General features: G+C 46.5%; 1 protein-coding gene across 1 annotated transcript; it reads right to left on the bottom strand.

The window, feature by feature from the left end:
• Positions 1-3179: 3179 nt before the first annotated feature.
• LOC135914585 (uncharacterized) lies at positions 3180-21105 on the bottom strand. Its single transcript, XM_070520772.1, has 8 exons — positions 20970-21105; positions 17214-17354; positions 14511-14568; positions 12936-13097; positions 10463-10701; positions 7163-7304; positions 5975-6100; positions 3180-3410 (listed from the first exon to the last, which is right to left on the bottom strand). The coding sequence occupies exons 2-8, from the start codon at positions 17282-17284 to the stop codon at positions 3195-3197; spliced, it is 1014 nt and encodes a 337-aa protein (XP_070376873.1). The 5' UTR covers positions 17285-17354; positions 20970-21105; the 3' UTR covers positions 3180-3194.
• Between the last annotated feature and the right edge of the window lie 2476 nt (positions 21106-23581).

Here is a 23581-nt window from a genome sequence, read left to right as displayed (position 1 = left end):
CGTAAGTGATTGCTGTGCCGTAGCGCATTGTCTTATACCCCTTGGCGGGTCGACGGGAACGCTGTCGCGTCCCACTCTTGAAGGCGAAGCTTAAGCGTCCTCCAATTTTTTTTTGTTTTCCGCTGCTGCTTCTATGACGCACCGCATGGTGCCGCCACTGCATAGGGTAGCGTCGGCGCATGCAACAATTGTGACTTTATCTGGTCGCCCGCGCTCGCTCGCGCTGACGGGAGTTTCACCTCCTATATGTCTTACTCCGTGCCTATAGCCCAGGAAAATATCATTTTCCCGACGAAAAATAAAGTGCCTCGAAAGCGCCGGTTCTCCGCATATATCAGTGTCCGGGCACGTGCAGATGCCGTTTAAAGCGATAAATGAACGATTCGGCAAAGAATAATTTTTGCCCGAAAATTGAAAAAACGGCCCAGGAAAATATCGTTTTTTCGACGAAAAATAAAGTACCTCGAAAGCGCCGGTTCTCCGCATATATCAGTCCCCGGGCACGTGCAGATGCTGTTTAAAGCGATAAATGTACGATTAGGCAAAGAACAATTTTTGCCCGAAAATTGAACAAACGGTAAGCCCACGAAAATATCATTTTTCGGACGAAAAATAAAGTGAACCATCAGGATATGAACGATTAGGCAAGCTTGCACTGATGCGCGCGCACAGAATGCCCAGCCGGCGCGCCGTACATTACGAGACTGAGCGACCAAGCGCTGGCGAAGCAGCCTTTAAGGCCACGCCTGGTCACGTGGTACCTCAGCGGCGAGGCTCCAAGCGAGAGCAACTGGGACGCCTCTCCACCGCGGGTCACGTGATGTGCCGTCACACCTGCCACACATGGATTCCGGCTGATCAATGTCATTGCGGCGCGATGAACTACCTTGCGAGACCTGACGTTGCAGAGCTTTCGCTGTAAGATGTGCCGATGGGTTTTCGCGCAAGAAAGAAAGAAGAAAAATCTATAATCTGTTACAATAACGTAGTAGTTCTGCGGAAAGCCGCAAGGTGGAGTGAAGTAATGAATAAAGGGAAAATGAGACATCCACCTGTTCGTAGCAATTGCTACAAAGAAAACCCATACGGGTGCCTCAAAAGAAAAGCCTCATAGTTGAAGAAAAATTCGTCCTGGTCCGGGACTCGAACCCGCGACCACCGCCTTTCCGGGACAGCCGCTCTACCATCTCAGCTAACCAGGCAGCTAGCAGATGGCAGGGCGAAGTCGAATTTGTCGACAACACGAAGCAAATGCAACAGTTTGACGTAGTAGTTCTGCGGAAACCCGCAAGGTGGAGTGTGTTCCTACACTCCACCTGTTCGTAGCAAACCCGCAAGGTGGAGTGTGTTCCTACACTCCACCTGTTCGTAGCAATTGCTACGAACAGGTGGATGTTTCATTTTCCCTTTATTAATGTGTTACAATATCGGCGCTGGCAGGAGGAATGACTTTGGAAAGCACTGGTTTGGCGCTTACTTCCCTATTTTTGCTTATTCATGTGCTAATTGTGATTCCTGCTATGAATAAATTAATATGTGCACGTATGTTCTCGCGGAAAAAAGGGTAATCCGATAGCATCTTACAATCTCATAGCAACCAAGTGCAATGACTTCACTGCAAATCAATGTTATGCTGCGTATATTGCTTCACATGCTGATACATATGCTCGCGTTGACTCACGCCAAATAAGCAAGTATGCGCAGATATGAGTTCTGCGGAAACCCACAAGGTGGAGAGATCGGATTAATAAAGGGAAAATGACACAGTTACCCGTTCGTAGCAATTACTACAAAGGAAACCCATACGGGTCCCTCTAAAGAATAACTTCGCAGTTGAAGAAAAATTAGTCCGGCTCCGGTACTCGAACTCGGGACCACCGCCTTTCCAGGGCAGGCGCTCTACCATCTGAGCTTATCAGGCGGCTAGCACATGGCAGGCGAAGTCGAATTTATGAACTGCGAAGCCAACATCCAACACTGTTGCGCTTAGCTACATTTAGGTGTATCTCACCTTTTTCCTTTATTATGCGCAGATATGATGTCGCTCACAAAAATTAATAAAGAAAAAATGAGACATCCACTCGAGCGTAGCTACAAAGAAAGTCCTACAAAGAAAACGCATACGGGTTCCTCGAAAGAAAAGCTTCGCAGTTGAAGAAAAATTCGCCCTGGTCCGGGATTCGAACCCGGGACCACCGCCTTTCCGGGGCAGCCACTCTACCATCTGAGCTAACCAGGCGGCTAGCAGATGGCAGGGCGAAGGCGAATTTGTCGACAACACGAAGCAAAGGCAAGTGTTTGACGTAATAGTTCTGCGGAAACCCCGCAAGGTGGAGAGAAGTAATGAATAAAGGGAAAATCGGACATCCACCCGATCGTAGCAATTGCTACAAAGGAAACCCATGCGGGTTCCCCGAAAGAAAAGCCTCAGAGTTGAAGAAAAATTCGTCCTGTCTATTGTTATGCATATAGCACTGAATCAGTATAGCGACACAGGGTGTTGCCATCATCGAATTGCCTTATGAGGCGTGTATTGTAATGGGACTTTTTCCAAAGTCGGGGCTGTCCCATAAATTTGAGCATAACTGGTAACCTTAGAGGTGGCCCGGTTTATAGGGCGTCATCTATGTGGTGTTCTTAGGGGTGATTTCTGAAATGGGCGTATGGAGCCCTAGCTAGTGGTAACAAGCGAGCAGCTAGCCATTTTACTGGCTCGGATCGGGGTCGCTTCAGGCAGCATGCGCGTTTATTTATTCGTGGTAATTCACTGCCTTGACGCAGTTGAAACTCGAATTGACGTGCAGAAACCCAGGAACGCCATAATACGTTTCATTTTATTTGGATAAAACTTCCTGCAGGGTTAGTTGGTTCATGATTCAGTATTAAGAGTACAACAAAATTTTTTTGTGTGTTCTTCTCGTCCGTGTTGTTTTTCTGTGGTGCTCTTAAGGTTTAATTTGAAGAGGCGCATTGACGAAATATAAACCACGACAGGGTTACGTATGTCTCTCGTTCTGCGTACATTTTTCAATGTAGACAGTTATGTACAGACAATATATAGACAATGTAGACAGACTGCAAGAGGCACATGTACCTGGGGGCGATTATTCTGGGTACCTTATGCCCTCTTTTATTTCGCGTCATTGCATACGGTATACATAGTGTGTACTAACTAGGTGAAGCATCAGCACTGTTTAAGTAAAGGCTTTGCTTTTGCTGAAGCGCCTGCTACAAACTGCCTCCAGTATTGCTCGTCTCCTGCCGCACTCACCATCCCTGAGGGAGAGCTTGTTGTTCTTGGAGACCTTCTCGAGGAAGTGGCGCTTGTAGAGACTCTTCTTCTTCGCTTCGCCCATCATCTCCTCGCTGTAGTCCAGGGCGTCCATGTAGCTGTAGCCGAGGTTCTTCAGCTGGAATGGCCAATAGAAACAAAATGTCTGGTCTCTGTAATTACGGCCAAGAGTGCAAATGAGCGAGTATTTATTACGTAGGTACACCAACTCCAAATGCAGTACCGTTGATGCAGGAGCACACTTAGCCCATTTTCCCATATTTATAGGTTAGCGGTGCTTTTTTTAGCCGAAATTTCGAGAGGGGCGGCGCGGACTTGGAAGTTTTGGTTTTACAGCGAAACTGTTGGTGCGACTAGGAGAGCTCGAAAACATTACATGCCTGTTTTCCTTGTATCAAGGGAGGGTAGATGACCCCTCTATATCATATTTGGAGAAATAAAAGAAAAAGGGAGGGGGGGAGCCTGTTACGAACGAACTGTGGGAAACTTTCCAAATGCGTGTCTTAAACAGAGGCTAAATCAAATTGGCTCATTACATATTTTATGCCTGTTTTGACGCGTTATATAAAACCTTTTGTTTGTTTTTTTTCACTTCGGAAGCTTGACTTTAGGAATAATAACGTTATTGATAACGATTACAATGTTTCTCTGTTTCTCGGGCACAACGAAAAGTCGCAGCAACGTTTTATTTGAAAATAATAGGTGCCATGTTATAGGCAACATGAATAGCAAGTTTGAATTGCGTAGAATACAATCACCAGCCTCATAAATAATTACTAAATTCTATGTTTCTTTCTGTTTGGGGGTCGTTATACGAATCACGTAATTTCCTTGCCCACTGGCCTGGGAGAACTAAATACAGCAACCAGAATAAGTTTGCATGTGGATGGGGGCCATGCTGTTGGTGAAGTACGACTACAGTTTAAAATGTGGCTGTTGATTACAGTGAATGTAGAAAATCACTTATGTAAGCGTGATAGATAGAAGTCTATTTTACGAACCGCTTACTAAGTTCAACGAATGTCCTGCACTGAATGTGCCAGAATGTTGACATTTCAAGAAAATATAAAATATTTTAGATGTGACGCGTGGGTGGAGCTTCAACAGGGCCCGTTAGTTACAGGCTTCGTATGGCATTGTATGACCGTTATCTACAAGGTTTCCGAGTGCGCGGGGAGAATTTTACGTGACACCCACTTTACATTCGGTCAAAATGGTAGGGTGAAAAAGCAGAGCAAAATCTTAACGTTCGTTTTAATTATGAGTTTCAGAAATAAGTCTTTCATTCTCAATTTCGATTTTTGTTTGCCATTTTCGTGCTTTATAGGAGCCGCCCGCGCACTGTCCTGGGTGAACTAACTGAGGCATGTTACGTCCCAACACCACAAAGGCGTTAATTGGACTTTCACCCCAACGCAAACGGCCACCCATCCATCACCAAACGTCAGCGCAGCGTGGACACAGCTCTTGACGGGTCCCAAAAAAGGCCATCACGCCACCTGGCAGCCTGAGTTAAGGATGAAAAAGGGGGCCCCGTACAAGGCTACCAAACTACGACGGTGACCTTGCATTCGCACGTTGCTTTCTTGCCACATATTCCAAACAATCTGGCTTACGGAGGCGGAGTTACTGCGGAGTTAGTGCGGAGCGTTGCGATAGCATGGGCGTGGAATCGCAATGGAGTCGACGATTGTGATTTGCTGCTGGACAGTCTTCAGATTCCCTAGTCGACTCACCTAGGCAAGACGACGGTATTAAAAGCGGATACTTTTCGAGAGTGAAGACCGAGGATCCTGACATGAACTCGGACGTTTAACTTGCTCCTGCTTGGAGTGGGCTTCCGTAACTGTAGCCGTGTAACTAAGCTAATAAACCCTTTTCCTTCATTTTATATACGACCTGACGTAGCAGTCGATGGGCTTGGTGAATACCTTGCCCTAACGCCACCCAAAGCCGCAAGATGCACCTTGTTCTTTCCTTTTTCTTTTCTCTGGGGGGGGGGGGGGATAAGGGGTATGTTATGGGTGATGTCTAAGCAAAGGTTAAAGTATGTAGTCTAATAACGGTTTTTGCAATAAATTACCATTGCAAGCTAGCGCTCCATGCCGTTATGCACGACGCGAAGTGCATGAGCTCTCAGAGATCTGTGGTATTTTGGGCGGTGAAGAAACGCCCTAGCGGAAGGCGCATCCCGCCACCACCGAAACGTGTTGGAGATTTACTTGGCGTGATGGCATTACATTTTCGCATAGTCAGAATTTTCCTGATGTCTATATATATAGGATGGCTAGAGAAGGCTGTTATTCCACCATCACGAAATATTTCAACAGTGCCTTCCCAGAAACTATTATCGTCAATTGACATTTGATTTGTACTTCTGGTATGACACATACATATGGTTCGGACATATTCTCCTGCTGCAAGCGGGGGTGTTTATCACAGTGGTTAAGACACTTGGTTTCTGCGCGTGCAGTAGTAGGCTCGAAGATCTCCACTGCCGAAGCTTTACGGCGAAGCTGTTAGCCTGTTCTGTTGCCGGACGGCGATAAAACTGCGGAAGGTTAGTCATATACAGCTCTCGGGGTAAAAGAAACACATATTGTGAAAATGCACATGGTTATCAGCGTCACTGCGTTTAGAATGTACCTTTACATCATAAGAGCGGTAACATTGATTCTACACCTGCACCCCGAGCAGCCCAGTTCCGCTTCCGACGTCCAGAATGACGGCATCCTTCTTGACCTGCAGTTCCTGGTTGATGAAGTGAGCCATGATGCTCGGGGCCTTGTACTTCTGCAGAGTCATGTCCTGGGCCAAAATAAAGAAGAGAAACGTAGGCTGTCGTCACAATGACACACGCAGCGGAGATGCCCGGGCCAGCCTGTCGCTCACCGTGGTGCGGTGTTGGTAGGTTAGCCAGTGAGTTGCCAAATTTAGTTGAGTTTTCAGTCGTTTTAGCGACCTCTCTGGCACTGAGTATGTGCCATTGGGTGTGCGGCTAGTGAGGAAACAATTGTCAACGTTCTCTGGCACCGGCGCGCCACGCTTCTGATTTCGTCGGAGGCCACGCATGGACTAAAACCCCTTAAACTTCGTAAAGTAGCGACACTCTCCTCCTCCGCCTTCACTCCTCCTCGTCGGTGTACGTTCGCAGTTTTCTTGCCCTGTTCTAACAAGGAACAAAACAAATGAATTGTATTGTATTGTATTGTATTGTATTGTATTGTACCGATAGTTTGAAAATGCTTTGTGTGAAATCGATTGGTAGTTTGTATTTTCATACAATCGGTTGTGTCGTATCTTGTCATTTGTTTGGTTCCCTATTTAAAAAAACACCCATAGAAAAACTATGAGCCCCTATACGGCTCTCAGTTGATACACTGTATTATAAAGCGCAAAGAAGAACGGAAAGAAAAGAAGTATGCGTAACAGAAAGCTAGCGCTGCCTCCTGTCCCCTTCTCCACCTCCCTTGTTCTCTGGCTTTGCTCTGCGAAGCATCAGCTAGTGTCACCGTCATCGTCATTATCATAATTATTGCTCTATCATCATCATCACCATCATCATCATCGTCATTTTCTTCTTCTTCTTCTTCTTCTTCGTTACCTTCTCATTTTGACTTTCTGTTTCTGTTTCACTCCAGCTGGTTCCAAGTTGTGCCTGCAAACTTACTAATTTCACCGCCGCCAAAAAATTTAATCGACGGTGCTTAAAAGGAAGCTCGGGCACAACGGCAACCTCCCGCTTCGAATATCTGTGCAACGCAGAAATGCTTTTATAAGAAAATCGCTCGATCGATTTGAATCTAAATTAAAGTTCCATTCGAGAGAAAATTTCTTTTCTATAGAGGTGACGTTGCAAGGATTTCGCACCTCCTCGTAGTTGGACGCCCAGTTGTTGTAGATAGCCCTGGTCTCCTCGGCTGTCCGGTTGTCGACGACGAAGTCGACGATGTCCGACCGGTCCAAGGAGCTCGTCGACGGCTTCTTCGCCATGTCTTCGAAGAATCGGTGGCTGCAATTGGGAAACCCGCCCAAACCATAAAAAAAAACGGTGGAAACGCTCACAAACTCCTAGCATCGGATCGCAGGACGAAGGGAGACAAGTCGCGAGCGGTACCGAGGGGCAACCGCGAATTCGTTTTTGAGCGATGATTACTCGCGAACTGTTCTTTGGAATCTGAAGTGCTGCTGTCTGATAAAGCAGCTTTCCATTTCATTTCATTTATTCAACCTTAAGGGCCCGAAGGCATTACATAAGGGGGGCGTGCATCAAGGTCGAACAGCTTCATAAGAAGTTACATAATAAAGTGCACATTGGCTGTAATAGGTACAAAAAACGGACCGTTTGACATTTATTCTCATGTAGTAGTTTTGTGCGTGGACAATTTCGTCCACTGCGCGCCCTCTTGAAATCAGTTTCGGTGTTCCTCCTAATATAGGGACCGAGCCGGTGCCCGAAACGCTGACTGGCAACAGAAAGCTGTATTTGAATTTTGGCCTTTCTATACAATAACGACGATAATTGCTTCATCGATTATGATGTGACGTAAACTTACATAATCGACTTCTCTTCCAAGGAGACAAAGCGAAAGGCTGTTGGCGGTGCCTTTCTTGCATCGTTGAATTTCGTATGCTAATGTTTGCTCGGTGAGACTATACGAATGCTTGTGCAGCGACGCACAATGAGGAGAGAAATAGGTACAGTGATGCATGCACCAGTTGAGGGTTACGTTAACAGATATACTCGTTTAGCTGTTATTCTACAGATACGTCCTCATAATCAATCATTCAAAAAATTCAGAGCCCTTCCACTATGTGAAGGTGGAAGACCAGCGAAGCTGCATTTCTCAATAGCTATATTAAGTTCTATGTGTTGGTTATGTCATATCGGTTGAATAAAGGCACAAACACATAACTTCGTTGTTTGTTTCATCTTTTTGTATTATTTTTATTTTTATTTATTTCTCTCGTGTTTGTTTTCTTTTATAATTATTTCTTTACTTTTTTTACTCTATACATACACACTGACGTTTCTACACATGGGTCCCACATGGGACGTGGGCAATTCAAGGGCGCGTTACAGGTCCCCGAGCCCGCAGGGATGTGCGCCATTGAGCTTGCACCCTTTCCGCACAATCACCAAGATCGGCCCACCTTATGGTTTATTTTTGTCAACATCTCTGGGACACATTTTTTTATAGATCCTAGCCATAGACAGCTACGCTGTGAAACGTCTGCCGAGTGACAAACGCATCTGTTTCCCCCGAGAAAACAAGCAGTGCTTGGGAAACTTGTTGACGCGCTCGTACTGCAGTCTAGTTTGGTGGCTAATTATTTTGTTTTCCAACAGTCTGCTTTTCGCGAACTCATCGAAACTATATCAGAGTCGAAGCCATCGGCGTCACAGGAAATCATATCCTGTGAAGCGCTCCTTCTACGTCTGCGTACTTCTACGTCCGCGTACTTCTACGTCCGCGTGCTTCTACGTCTGCGTACTTCTGCGTCTGCGTACTTCTACGTCTGCGTACTTCTACGTCTGGGTACTTCTACGTCTGCGTACTTCTACGTCTGCGTACTTCTACGTCTGGGTACTTCTACGTCTGCGTACTTCTACGTCTGCGTACTTCTACGTCTGCGTACTTCTGCGTCTTCTGCGTACTTCTGCGTCTGCGTACTTCTACGTCTGCGTACTTCTACGTCTGTAGCACGGTCCCGACGTCACACGACGCCCTGAGGAGGCACGCAGCACAACAAATCTTCATCAAATGATTGCCGGGCCAACATCTTCGACTTTCACGTTTTTTTAGTGCGATAGCATTACATGCGAACTTCACTTACTTTGGAGGTTTCCAAAAGAAAATGTGGATCGATCCCGAAGGCACGGCTGCCTCTCAAACGTAGCCTCTCAAAGAGGTAGCTGTCAGGACAGCTACCACTTTGTCAGGACACGTGTCAGGACACGTGTCAGGATTCCTGTCAGGACACGTGAATGCGAGCAATCGTCACGTGATGCACGCGCAGCTACGATTCCTAACTTTCGTACTTGACAAGTGCCGACCTTTTTGCGGGCACCGGAAACGCATGGTAGAGTTTTGAATTCTAATGTGGAAAGACATAGTTGAAATGTCGGTGCTTCTTTGAAATTTTCTTGATGAAGGTCAAGAAAGTTTTAGTGAAGTATTAGCGAATTTTCGATAGTTATTTGAATATGTGTTTCTATTTCTCTTGCAAGTTGTGTCCACTTCTATGACTATTCGAGCTCAAGCAATGGAATTGTGTTGTTACCAACAGGCAATATTAAAAAAAAATGGCCAACACTTAGAAAGATCTCCCCGTATGTGGAAAGCTGTGCTCGCCGTAATCAGCCGCAACCGAAACCTTTGTGGCTGCATGCGTGGAACTAATGATTTCTTTTTGTCTCGTTGAAATACATTGATGTTTGCATGTCACGTTAGGAAAAGCCTTGAGGTGGTTCAGAGACATTTGGCACATAAAATTTGAGTGAATTATGTAATTCATATTAAAAAAAGAATGTCAGGAAAAAAATGTAAGAATATCAAACACTATATTCAAGAAATAAGGTTGCGTGTTACAGAAAGTTACACGCTCCCAACACGCCAAGCTCTGTTGTTTAAAGAGCTTAGGATGGGATCGGGATAACTTTAATAAAGTACCGGCAAACGACGGTTTAACGCATCGTGACGCTGGCCAATCAGGTATTCATGGCCCAAAAAAACTTTTGCTTATGAATTCTCATGGATATTAAAGACGTATCTAGTGATATGGTATACTACAAGCACATGTGCTTGATGCGTTCAAATATAAGTAGCGCGCCCCGTACATCGATCTCATGTATACAGCTTTCTTGTCGCACTTAGCAGTAAAATTCATTTGTCAAAAAATGAAAAAATTCAGCAAAACTGATTCCAGCTGGAGAACTACATATATATATGTAGGCTATCGTAACTGCTGCTGTTACAGAGGACTTAACCGAAAGTTTTTTACGAATTGCGTTGACATGTAAACGTACAAAGGTTCTTTTTTATGGGGGGGGGGGGGAGGCGGTATGTTACAGGGTAATGACCTCCATATATGGAGCAAAAATACGAGTCCAAAATGTGCTCTCACTACCGCTTTAGTTGCCATATACGCTGGGGGTCATCAGCGCACCTTCGCTTGTCCTGTGGTTGGCCGCTGACGATATCGGCCTGGTCGTTGGAGCGGTACCCGAGACTCACGCTGCTGCAGTGGCGGTCATCGCTGAAGTGCGGCACCTGAGGCGGCTGCTGGTCGTCGCTTAGGGCCGCGAGGACCTCGTCGTTGGACCTGGGGACCAGAAGCAGCGATGGGGACCGTTCTCCGTTGGAGGTTTGCGCGTTCGACGACTCGGCGCTGGTCTTCGGCACGAGCTGTGGCGGGAAGGGTGGAAAGCGAAGGCATCGATTCGGGTAAGATGGGACGACGTGCTGGAAAGAAAAACATCTCCGCCAGCTAGTCCCTCAGGACCTCAATAAAAGTTCACTGTCTGTCTATCTGTCTTGTCTTGTCTTGTCTTGTCTGTCTGTCTGTCTGTCTTGTCTTGTCTTGTCTTGTCTTGTCTTGTCCTGTCTGTCTGTCTGTCTGTCTGTCTGTCTGTCTGTCTGTCTGTCTGTCTGTCTGTCTGTCTGTCTGTCTGTCTGTCTGTCTGTCTGTCTGTCTGTCTGTCTGTCTGTACCCTTCCACTCTGTGAAGGAGGATGACCGGCGAAGACGTGTATGTGGGCCCCTTAATGGCGAACTGCACCTCCGCCGCGGGTCGGCCTGGCATTGCACTATCTTGGGGATCGGCCCACGTATGGGGAGTGCTTAACGCCTGCTTCACCTCCGCCGCGGGTCGGCCCGGCATTGTACTATCTGCGGGACAGGCCCCCGTATGAGGAGTTTTTTGCTTACCACGCCAACGACGTGAAAATTTCCTTGGACGGTAGAGGTATACAGCTTCGCAGTAAAACTGAGTAGCGCTGAAGCAACACAGGGTGCCCATTAAGTTGCGTTCGCAAGCTTTGTGACCATGACCGCAGTCGTTTGACCGCACGAAACAACTGAGGAGGGACTGGAGCGAGCTGTTTTCCGTTGCTGATCTGCTGGTTCGCAGACTTGGCGCTGGACTTCGGCACGAGCTGTGCCGGGAAGCATGGAAAGCGAAGGAAGCGATTCGGGCAAGATGGAACGAGGCGCTGAAAAAAAACTATTTTTAACTTAGGCTGTGCTATGGACGAGACGTCGAGGTAGATGAGACAGGGCGAACGCAGTCTTCATCTGTCTTCATCTGTCTACCTTGGTGTCTCGTCCGTAGTGCAGTTTAAGTTGACAAAAAATTGTCCACCAACTGGCCTCCCAACACACTCTCCTTGAGTTCAAAAATAAAACTGAGTAGCGCTGAATCAACAGTGTCTCTATTAAGTTACGTTCGCAAGCGTTGTGACCATGAGCGCGGTCATATGACCATAAAGTTATTACGCACTTATAGAAACAACATTAGAAAATCAAATTTAATTATTATTTCAAGTTTAGCCCCGACGCAATTGAATGCGTACTAATAGCCGCACCTTAACAAACCTCAGTATGAGTGTTGCAAGTTACGGTTTACAAGTTGCTGGCTACGGCCTGTCCATTACTTAAATATTATTCGGCTGTCGTCCCGATGCCCTTGCGCTAACAAGTAATTTGTTACACGTAATTACAAGTAACATGTAATGTTACAAGTAACAAGTAATTTTGCAGCAGGCCCTGTACAAATATTATGTTGGTGAAGGCAATGATCAGTAAGGAAAAGAGATTCGAAGAATACGGGAGAAATATATTGCGAAACTCGCTGCTGCTCACAAAATCCAGCACCCAAAATATTAAAAGTATTTAAGGCGCATTCCGTATGAATGAAATGTCCGCCTCAGTTATCTATAGGAATGGCTTGCCGAAGCACTTTTCCTCTTTCCGCGATAATAGAAAGCCATTTCTCAATTTCTTTTGTATCTCTGTCACCGCCGCGCTGAGGACATCTCAGATTGTGAAGGCTGACGTCACGCATTTCAATGACGAAGGACCAAGAAAGAACATGTCGAGAAATTCTGAGCACCACCCCTTTGGCACTCTGTCGAACTTCACCGCAATGCACTGGCGTAACTCAATGTGCAGCATTTAAAGAAAATGACATTTAAGAAAATTCGACGGGGTTTCAACAACTTACAGTAAGCCACGCCGAGAAGGTGCTCTTTTCTAAGATGCATATTTACTGCACTCAGTCGTAAATTGATTTACTGCACATTCGTAGCTTCCCTGCTTCGTCATAGCGGCACGTTTTTTCGGTCAGGATTAATACAGGTGCTACAACGCAACAAGGAAGTTAAAGCTAAGTGCCGTAAATGCGCGGCGTTATTAGCAGGCAGTACATTCTCGACACTGCTAACTGAACGTTGTTGAAACCACGTCAATTTTTTAAAATATCGTTCTTATTTCTTCCTGTTTTGTTTTTCAGAATACCGCCCATTGAGCTACGCTGGTGCAGTGAGGTGAAGTTCGACAGATATCGCTGAAGGAGGGAACGTCGAAAATTCCTGGGTATGTGTAAAATGAGAGAGAGAGAGAGAGAGAGAAATAAACCTTACACAGTACGTCCCTTGGTCCACTAAGTCGGCGCGTTCAGTGATCCAGTGGTCGGGCAGTGCTGTCAGCTGTGGCGAGGGGGACGAAGGTGGCGTCGGAAGGGAGCATGGGGTCCCGGCGGCCGAGAAGGACGAAGGGGACGCCTCCGAATACTCGAAAGCCGCCTGATGACGATCATTGTCGTGAAACAAGATAAGCTCTTCGAGGGCACATTTGCAGGTTCTCTTACTGGACGGTGTTATGTTCACACTGCTTCGACGCCACACCGGAGTGAAGGTATACGGTAGGCAATAGAAATGTACGAAACAGGGGATTCGCGAAAGAAAAGTACCACGCTAACCTGGGCAGACCGCCTTTATTTCAAAATTTCAGACTATATTAGTGCTTGCAACGTACACAGCGATTCGTTAAATCAGAGACACTATGCCTTAAAAGAGCAGAATTTCACACTTGTCATTGAAACCGTTCCCGTTAAACTTTTGTGGCCGACTGTAGCTCGAATACAAAGCCGGGCACTCACAAGAACTCTCGAAAACAGAGTAATGAGATGGGAAATGTAATCGGCCTACGAAAACTGGGTCGCCGTGCTCGGCATAAGTCATACCAGGTTTCTGGGTAGATCGTTTCTCAAGGGAAAGTCTTTACCATTGAGCAGCGCGGTATGTAGGTCAAGACAGACGCGGCGCGCACTTGACTCCTCCCCTGTCTGTAAGTCTCATATTGTGTTTTTCTAATGCTAACCAACGTGTCCAAATCTGAATGCTTTCAAGGGCAGGTCATTTACTACACAGGGTTTTCCCAAGTTAAACTACTGCTAATTTCAATAAAAACGCTATGCTATATGGCCACGCAGTATGTGCTTGCGCATGCTGTTTACTCGTTTTGGCGGAGAGAATATTCGCCAAATATCAGAGTCCACAAACACCTTATTGAATACACTTCTTAATACCTTTCTTTTTGCTATTACGATTACAGTATTTGGTTATATTTGAAAGGCTAAGACAATCACATTTGAAGGCAACTTCATTTTGATTCTGCCGGAGCGTTTGTGCTCCGAGATGTTCTTTGAATTCGACACTCTGTCGGTGAGGATAAAGTCAGTCACTGCTTGTTTTCGCCTGCCAATAGCAGAAGCGCAGCTGTCATTAACTTCTCTCAGCCTGCAAACGACTGGCCTCATGCAGTAAGCTACGTCACAAAAGGGTGATGGGGGTATTGACATATTGTAGAGACCTACGACCCTCAACAGAGGCCAACTTAGCGGAGTGTCAAATTCCGCGATGAATGTCTAGCAATAGAAGCACGCCACGAAATGCGATTGTCTCAGCGTTTCAGATATAAGCACATACCACAGTCTTCATAGGAAAGATACAACAGCTCAGAAGTTTTTATGATTTTTGTATTAGGCGGCTCTAATGCCGCGTGAGTTGTGCCCGCCGAAGCCGCCTGCGCAAGCGAATTTCGAGTAGCCAATATAGTCGTTTTTGTTAAAATTGCCGTTAGTTTAACTTTGAAGACCATTTATAGCAAAGCACAGTGAGGGGTCCTTAAAATGCGTATGTGAACGAGGCAGTTACCTTCGGCAGTGCGACTGAGCTCACGGACTTCGATCCACTGCTGCCTTCTTTCGGATGCCTGTACGGTAAAGGGAGAAGTAACGTCGAATATTGAAGCAAAGACGTCGTTTACCGAACGTATCTCTCTATGCTGTCATTCGTTGCGCACACAGCACTATGGCTTACAAGCGTCGCGCTTGTCACTAAGCCAGAACAAGGCTTCGCAAGCAAAGTTTAAAACCAGAATACCTAATAAAACGATTTATTTTGCAGTATACGCATGCTGAGTGAAAATCGAGTGGTACTGTACGTTTGTGCCTGTTCAACACGTGCAGCGTTCTTTAAATTTATTTTCTAGCCTGAAAATCTACCCAAGAAATTTTAAGTATTCCTCTACCGAAATGACGTCTTTAAGCACTTTTCTTACGACATTAATTATATACGCAGCCATGCCTATAGCGTTGTGTTGCTGGCTTATGGCTTCGCGGACTGTTTGAAATTCGCGCGGTTTAGTCCCACTGTCATAATTTTGAGCCCGTTACAACAATATACGAGAAGAAAAGTGCTGCATACGGTAAGTTTTACTTGGGGAATGTTTTTACCACATTATTTCTCTAAATGGCCATTGTCTTACGCTTCCCTAGAAGCTGTTTTATAGTCATGCGACACGAATGGCTCTAGGGCATACCATGCTCTGTCTCACATAAAGTGCGCACAGTTGCGATAGCTAACAACGTGCTCCATAATGCAGCGCTGTCGTTTACAGACTCTCAGCCGAGTGGCTACAACGAAAGTGGCTACAGTGCCATCCTCCAGTATTGTAATGTTCCCTTTTGCCCCACGGAGTTTACCGCGGCAGAGGATAAGGAAATAGGCGCTTCTTTGTGCCATCGTACAACAGATGAGTGTTGCGTCAGTCAGTGGCCATATAGGCTCTACACTCGTTGCAAGTAAAAGAGGGAGTTGGGGGTGATTACTGTGTGGGAGAGTGAATACTCGACTCTTGTTTCTCTTCATTTTTACTGTGACCTACCGTACTCTCCAATGCAAAACGCTCACTGCCCCTGCGTAGAACGCTAGCTCTACCCACACCCGAGATGACTGACCTTGCTCCATGATCAGGGAACATTAAAGCTCTCGAAATTTGAGATTAACCTCGAAAGGACCAAAATATCATTTCTGATGCGCTTGAGCAAGTTGTGGTCACGTACTAGTTCGAGCAGCTATTTACAAGTAATTCGTCGTTGCACTAATTCGTTACTCGATCAAATGACAACTCACAGTTTTTGTTTGTACGAATGTACTCTCCCTGGTAAGAGATATAGGTGCGCAAGCTGTTTTAATTTAAGTGCGGTTAAAATGGAACACGCAGTTGCTCTGTCAAAAGTAACTGCCAACACTACTTTCCATTTGTACTTCGATGTTCTACATCATCGCTTACGGTATACGGGTTTGATTCCTGTCTCGCTCTTTCTACGCTGCATAGCAACGTACAATGTTGGGCAGTGGAGCTAGCTATTGCGCAGTTGTCAATAACTGATGCGCAAACGGTAAGCGGAAGAAAGGAGAAATGAATAGATAGAACATGGGGCGGTCCTCACACGGCCGCGCGCGCATCTCAACCACCGAGGCCACGGACGCATCCGTAGAGTTTCTTAGCATATGCTACATAGAGAGAGTTCTGTCGCCACCACCAATACGAGTTTCGTAATAGACACTGTGCCATAACGGCAATGTCGGCATATGCCTGCTTCCGGCTTGTCTCGTTCGGCCTAAAGCACGCTCTTGTTTCTCGCTCACAAAGCTGCATTCGAGTTTGAATCTTCGAGGAAAGTGTTACACGCATCCAATCAGAAGCGGCAAGTCGTCGAATTTGACAGAGCCCAGAAAAAAAAACCCTGGCTCTCCGAGGAATATGCCGATCCCGAGTCTTCAACATCCCAGCGAATTGCCACTCATGCTACAGCAGTGCACAGACCAATTTTCCCCATGGCACCGGTCCACTGTCCAAGCAATGTTGCGGCCCGGATGCGTTACAGCTTGCATTTGCATTCCCATTTGTAGGACGATTGTCGCTTTGTCTCAGCCACAGTGTTTCGCACAATATTGCCCAGACGGAAACCTGGCGTCACCGTGCATGCGAATTTCCTGACGAGCTTTAGGCATCGTGGGGAATACTGGTATGCTGGCGTGGGGCATGCCAGGCTTGCCTCGACGTGGCGCTGAAGTTTAAAACAATCATTTCCGCATACGCTGTGTTAGTATAAAATCATCGTAAGTCTCGGTTAACCATAATACATTATTACTTCTATCAAGCAAGCGAAGAAAACAAAAACAGATAATCCAGACTGACGCCCAGTAAGCGGAGGCCTTGTATTTTTCCTCCTCATTTAAGCGACCACCGGTATTTATCACCGTCAATATATTTGCACTACCCAACACGAGCCCTCCTGGTCAAATAAGGATACGGCTTCGCGGAATTAAAATAACTCTTTTACACGTTGATTTAGTATATGACGGATCACTCTGACAGACGGAACGCTGCTAGCCAGACGCGTCGTCACGGCTGTCTTGGCTGTGCGACAAAAGAGCCAATCCGAAGCCACCGCATCCCGGTATTCCCACGCAACCAACAGTGCGGTATAGTGCCAGTCATCCGTTCACGTTTTTACACTAAACTCTACGGTCTCAGCGAAAGGAATGGTCAACAAGAATGGGACCACCAGTGGCTCCTCGTCGCTGTGCGGCCGAAAACCGTCGCTGTGTTCCTGTATTCCGGAACCGGAGCTGCTCATCTAGCTGGGACTCATGGTCCCCAGCTACGTGTGCCCGCTCGCAGCCACGGCACCGGGACAGCTGCCGCAGCTGCATGGTAAAGAAGGGTTGTGTATAAGGGCTAGCCGGGCCTCGGCCAACACCGTTCAGGTTGCTGTACATGCCTGGGGCAAGGCTCAACACAACACGAAGCACAGTATTGATACCTTACTGTTTGTTACGTTTTCTCGGCTCTTACGCTCTGAAACGTCGCTTCCGTTTACTACCTGTAGTATCATGCCTATTAGTTTACTGTTTGTCAAGTTCGGCGTCCCACCTGTTACGTCCATAAAGTCCACCGGTGCGCCAGCGACGTGGCATCATCCACTGGCGGCGTCTGTGTTGACTGCCGCATATCGCCGCTGAAAACGGTCACTTCACGTGTTGACAGTAAGTTTCAATTGTTCCAACTTAAAGGGTTTACAATAGTCTGTTTTACTTCTATTCAAGTTCAACTAAAATTTTGCGTAAGAGTAACTTTTGGTTCATCTGCAGTGCTCCTGCAGTCGTTACCGCATGTTACGTTTTCCCGGATCATGCGTTCCCCCCTGGTTTCCCAAGAAAGGTACGAAATGGGTTCTAGCACGCCCTTACACACTCGACAAGGCGCAAGTAATGCGGTTTCATTCAACTGTATAGATTATACTATGCAGCACGCCTGTCTGCCCGAAAGCAACGGGTAAAGAACAATAGATGAGGAACAAGAATGGGAAAAATGATGTATGTGATTAAACCCGCACACTTCAAGGAAAAGGGGAAGACTCGAGTGTGCTTTTGTATAACTTAACGTTTGGGCCAGTAGATAGTTTTAATTCGTATTCTAGCGACCGACATTACACGTGGGTGAAAGAGGTAGAGGAACGCCGTCTAGGGAAAAAGTGTGTTGGCGCCACTTCTGCATCGAGTAATAATAATAATTTGTCTTAACCAAGTCCTCGTGGTGAATTTTTTCTCGGTATCTGAGTTCCATTCCATCTTTGTGTCCATGTTATTTCTCGCGTGAACGCCGGTCCTATCGATAAATCACGCAGTATATTATTTTCGTCCATGTTCTTTTTCAGACGAGATCAGTTAGAAGAGAGTGCACGTTGTTCGTCGGGTCTCCCGTTGTGCGGGCTTAGATACAATGGAACACATTCAGCGAGCTAAGACACATTATGACTATTTTCGTGGCACTAAGACATGAGGTTACTCTTTTTGAGGTGCCTGAATACGATTACTACTTTTGCAGCGCTAACATGCGACATGACTCCTCTTGCGCGGGTCGCTGCATGACTAACACTTATTGCTATTTCTGAGAGCTCTTGCTTCCCCCCTCCGCTCCCCCTTGTCATTGCTCAATGGAGCCTGTTCACTCTTATTGGCGCGATCACGCTGAAGTGAACGAACAGTCATCGATCGGTTAAGCACGTAGGATAACCCTATAAAATGGATTCGCATACGGCGAAAGCATTTGCTCTCACATATTGCGGGGTCGCCAGCACTTCCTTGTTTCAAGAGTGTGCTCTTGGACGTCACTTATTTTGCGCAGTGGCTCGTCCCAGTATAGGAACGCAGGATCCCTTCACTAAAAATTTAACTCTGCAATTTTACGTCCCATAACCACGATCTGATTAGGAGGCAACGCCCCGTTGTGGGGGACTTCGGATAAATTTCGAATATACGTGAGGTTATTTCACAGGCGCCTAAATCTGAGTACACAAGCGTTCTTTTTTTTTACATTTCCGCCTCGTTGAGATGCGGGCACCGCGACAGGGATCAGTCCCGTGACCTCAAGCTCACAGGCACAATGCCGTAGCCACTAGGCTGCCACGGCGGGCAGCTTCACTTCATTGCTGAAGAAAAACTTAGTGGTAGTTCAATTCAACCCGACTAAACATTTAGTACTGCATGTAAAAATGTACCTTTACTACCTGCAAATGAACTAGAACAGAGGCAGAGCCTTAGCGCGTGCTGACGTCTCCCCAGGCGGACTTTTTTTTTCCTTGTTCAATAATTGGCATCGACCGAAGGGTGCGTACATGTGATACATGTGTTCTCCAACATCTCGCACTTTCACGCGTAAACATTATTTCTTCAAACTCCGAATACAAAGCCTATGTGACATGTTCAAACGTTAATTAGTCATTCCATCCATGTTCTTTATTAACTGAACGTTGGTTTTAAACGTGTAATTTGTAAGCCTGTGGGTTGGGCACTGGCTCGGGTTGGCACTGCGGGTTGGGCTGGGCTCCCGGGTTGGGCACCGAGTCTGCGAGATGACAACACTGACGGTTCTTGCAACGCGTGCCATGGAGTGTTTTTTCGCTCTTTCATTTTTGCTTCATCGTGCCTAAACTATACCAGGCTTATCGTCAAAACCACTCGACAAGTGAACGACTTCCGGTGGTGATCAAGGAACGGCTACGGATGCAAGACGGCGCACAAGTATAACAGCGTCTTGAAAATAGTTCGAATGTCTCATTCGCATAAGTTTAATCTGGGTTACGGAAAAGAAATATCCTATTTACTACCGCTCTTATATTGATATAAGACACGACTCAGCGCTAATTTTGAGTCACTGCTTCATTTTTTTTTCGTTTTTCCCTTCCGCGTTTTAGGAAATGCGAAACTGTCGCACGTGGAAGCTGCCCGCGCTGATTCAGCATCTGATCGAAAAAATCGAAAGCACTGTGGAAATATGCGGTGGACTTCCGCGCTCTTCGCTTTCCTTCGTTACCACAGAAAGTTCTTGCCTTGCAGAACTACATTCTCAGTTCATGTTACCAGCGCAATATAATTATAAGACAAGAGATGACGACGACACCACAAAAGCTGGACCACAAATTAAATTTACTTAACGCAAGGCTGCACGATGCAAGGTCCACAAAACACGGCATAATTAGTGCGAACGCGTGTCACTCATTAAATTATACTCCTTATATCCTTGCGAGAGCAATGTAGTGCCTGCGTGTTATCTTTGTGTGCCGTTCATATTGCGCTGGTAACGTGGATGAGGAAGGTAGCAACGAACAACAATCTTTAAAAGTAAGACTGCACAACTACAGCACAAGAACCTCGTGTAACGTATTTCCAACGCATCTCCAGCGAGGCGCCTTCGGTTGTCGGAACATTCGCTTTTTCACTGAACGCGCCGAAACGTGCTTGAAGTGGCTGCCGATAAGACGCCGATGGATACTTAAGGCAGAGAGACGGTCCAGTTGGTCTTAGCAGTCTCGACGTTTATAGCGCCATAAAAGGGACATGCGGCGACAAGATAGGACGGTGTTCTCTTCCACTCTTGTTGCTGCGTGCCCATTTTCTGGCGCTGTAAATACGTCAGGCCGACAATACATACTGCGCGCTTTATAAATTACAGCGACTTCGATACCCGCACGGCGTCAGAAGGTCACTTCTACGACGGTCGACGGGATGCCTGACGTTGCGCCTGACATACGCATCCTTGCAGTCGCTCTTCCACACAACGGCGGCGACGTTCTCGGTTGGATAGCTGCGATCGGGAGGTGGACAGCTCGTTTGCAGTGAACGCGGTTATGGAGACGGCGGCTGTTAGGTTTGCAGCGTCGCTGTGCAGTTAACGACAATCGCGTCCGCCGTTAACGCCCATTGACGGTGAGTGCGCAGTGGTACGTTTTATGCGCCTCAGCGATGTTGATGCTCACTTACCAGACGCGCAGCCCCGGCGAACGGGAACCGATGGGCGTGAGCTCGCACCGGGCATCGTCTTTCTCTTTCCTTTTTTGACGGGGTTGTGATTACCTATTCGAAACACAAAGACCACCTCCTTAACGCTTCCATATTTGAATTATTTCTTCTAAATTTCAACAATTCGTTACAACGAAGCTGTTAGCAAGAGTTCTGCAATGGGTGTCGTTGGGCCTTGTTGTTGTTGTTGTTGTTGTTGTGGTGGTCCTGAGTGACCGTGGCACATACCCACAGTGGGGGATTGGCCATGAATCGGGTGGTTAAATTAGGTGCATAAAATAATAATAATAATAACAAGGGAGTTAACAATTTAAGCATTGGAATTTAAAAGTAAACGTTTTGTGCTTGGCCAAAAAAAGAAATAACCAGAAGGAAACCGGGTATGCAAAAAAATAATCCTTGAAGGCCGACGTGAGACGGCGCAGTCGATATGGGATGAAAATGCAACGCAACGTTTCTTTGAAGCCCGAATTTGCTTTGAAACGTTATAATAAATAACGATTATATTCAAGTTACGTAATTGCGCATGTCTATTTCGAATGAGCAAGAACTCATGTGCGTGGTTTTTAAAAGAGTAATCTTTTATTTTTATATTTTTTCCACGTCACATTGTGCCAGGTCCACTTTGGAGGTCAGTCAGGAGTCTTATTCGGTGTTGCTGCAACCAAGCCTGTGTAGTGGGCGCTGCGATGAATTTGGCTTAAGACGCAATTAGGAACGATTATAAAATAAAGATTACCTTGCGTATACCTCACTGGAATGTACAACTTCTTCGCGCGGTTCCTCTAGCCAGCCACAGCCCCGGATAGGGAGGAGGGTAGCGCAAAGGGCCAGCCACTGGTTCACGTATGTAAAAAGACGTAGTGGAGTACTATACAGGTTAACGAGGGAGCAGCAGACAGCATGTAGACATGATTCAGACAGACCCGCATCCCCGAATGCTAACTAAGCCGCCAGTGCCCGAGCCAGCACGGGCAGTACTGCCCCGTGTGTCAAGAGCCAGGAACACTCCAACACGTGATAGCAGAATGCAGGTTTAGCCAACAACACCCACCGCTCCTCACCAACCCCAACCCCAACGTAACCCCCTGCCCCATCCCATCACCTTAGAGAGCGAAGGAAGACCTTGCTGTGCAGCCCAGCCCTGGAAAACCAGCTGCGGTTCGTAACCACGGTTCGGGGGACGAGAGCAGCGTATGGAGTGTTGTGAAGTAGGGACCACTTCCATACGGCGCATGCGCTGTAGTAGAAACTCACTAAATAAAGTTTTGCATTCATTCATATACTGGCCAGTAATCCATAATCGTTGCTTCTCGCGCCGCATTTCGTCGTCGCGCACGCTGTGGACCAGCTAGAAGTTTGGACGGCTGCGGCAGTGAAAGGCTGAGCCACGGTTCGGCTACGCAGCCTGCGTGGAATGTCCCGAGGCGGCCGCGTGACAAGGTCGATGGCGAGAAAGCCCACGCGCCGTCGGCGATGAATCGTCGCAACAACCACCGGCAGAAGAGATGCTTGGTGCTTCTGAAGAGTGTGAGAAGCCACCAAAGAGGCTGTCTTTGATGTATCAGTTGCTCAGAATGGGGCACGTCTGCGAAGGATGTTTTCTTTCCCTCATCAAATCAAAACAAGACAAAAATACGTCAATAGAACTAGCTGCAATGGCATTATTATTATTATTATTATTATTATTATTATTATTATTATTATTATTAATTGAAGCTTTCATTGCATATGTAAGGATACTTATTGTTGCGCGTTATTTTGTTCTACTTATGGCCGTGCTTTTAGATATTCATTTATGTTATTGTTATCATAATGACTCCTAGGTCTTGGTGTCTATCCACAACAGTTGGCTAGTGCCCCGTCGCGCTAAGCTCACTTTTCTGCATTAGTTTACCGCGACCCGCAGCTTCCGATGTTGCAGCACGTGTTCTAAGGCATGAGCGTTTTACTACATTGGCCGACTTTCGTGTCAAAAATGTGTAGAACAGAATATAATGAGCGGGCCCGTCACTACAGTTATAACATTATAGTGACGGGATGACAGCAGCCGATCAAGAACCTGTGTGTAATAGCGGACATTTCGGTGGGGTTTTATGGCGCCCACAAGTAGCAGATTCTCGAAAAAGAAATGACCGAGCGCTCCGCGCTGATTCAGAGTGCATGTCACACGTTCTACTGTGACAAAGGCTCCGTGTGGACTAAGTTACACGAACACAACGTCATATGGGGGGGTCACAGGGATCTTTTGGGAAACGAATCATGTGTGGTGTGACGTCGAAATCTTTGTTTTTTTAAGCAATCTTTGGAGAATGTCCCTGAAGAACGCGGTTCGTAGTACGTATGCGGCAAAAGAAACACTGCCGGACTGGATATCTTTATTGGGCGCTTGCGTGTGCTCATTTGACTTTCGAATATTTTTTTTTTCAGACGCGTTAAACATCTGGAACGATTTTCTTTTTCTTGTTTTTGCTGATAATTATGCCCCTATGTAATTAAAAAAAATAAAAAAGTGGTGTTATGGTGCCGCGCTATAGCGCAGGGCTCATGATAATGGTGTTCCGGGTTCGAAT

This window comes from Dermacentor albipictus, chromosome 6 (assembly GCF_038994185.2).
Source record: "Dermacentor albipictus isolate Rhodes 1998 colony chromosome 6, USDA_Dalb.pri_finalv2, whole genome shotgun sequence".
Lineage (NCBI taxonomy): Eukaryota > Metazoa > Arthropoda > Arachnida > Ixodida > Ixodidae > Dermacentor > Dermacentor albipictus.
Note: the sequence above shows the minus strand (reverse complement) of the source record. Positions and strands in the feature narration are given on the sequence as shown.

What these genes read in the sequence shown, in the direction of transcription:
- LOC135914585 (XM_070520772.1), bottom strand. Translation starts at nt 17,284, where the DNA reads ATGAGCAGCTCCGGTTCCGGAATACAGGAACACAGCGACGGTTTTCGG. An exon ending in CACAGCGACGAGGAGCCACT is followed by an intron (nt 14,569 to 17,213) that starts GGTGGTCCCATT and finishes TTTACCGTACAG; the next exon opens with GCATCCGAAAGAAGGCAGCA. An exon ending in GGGCGTCCAACTACGAGGAG is followed by an intron (nt 6,101 to 7,162) that starts GTGCGAAATCCT and finishes ATTTTGGCCCAG; the next exon opens with GACATGACTCTGCAGAAGTA.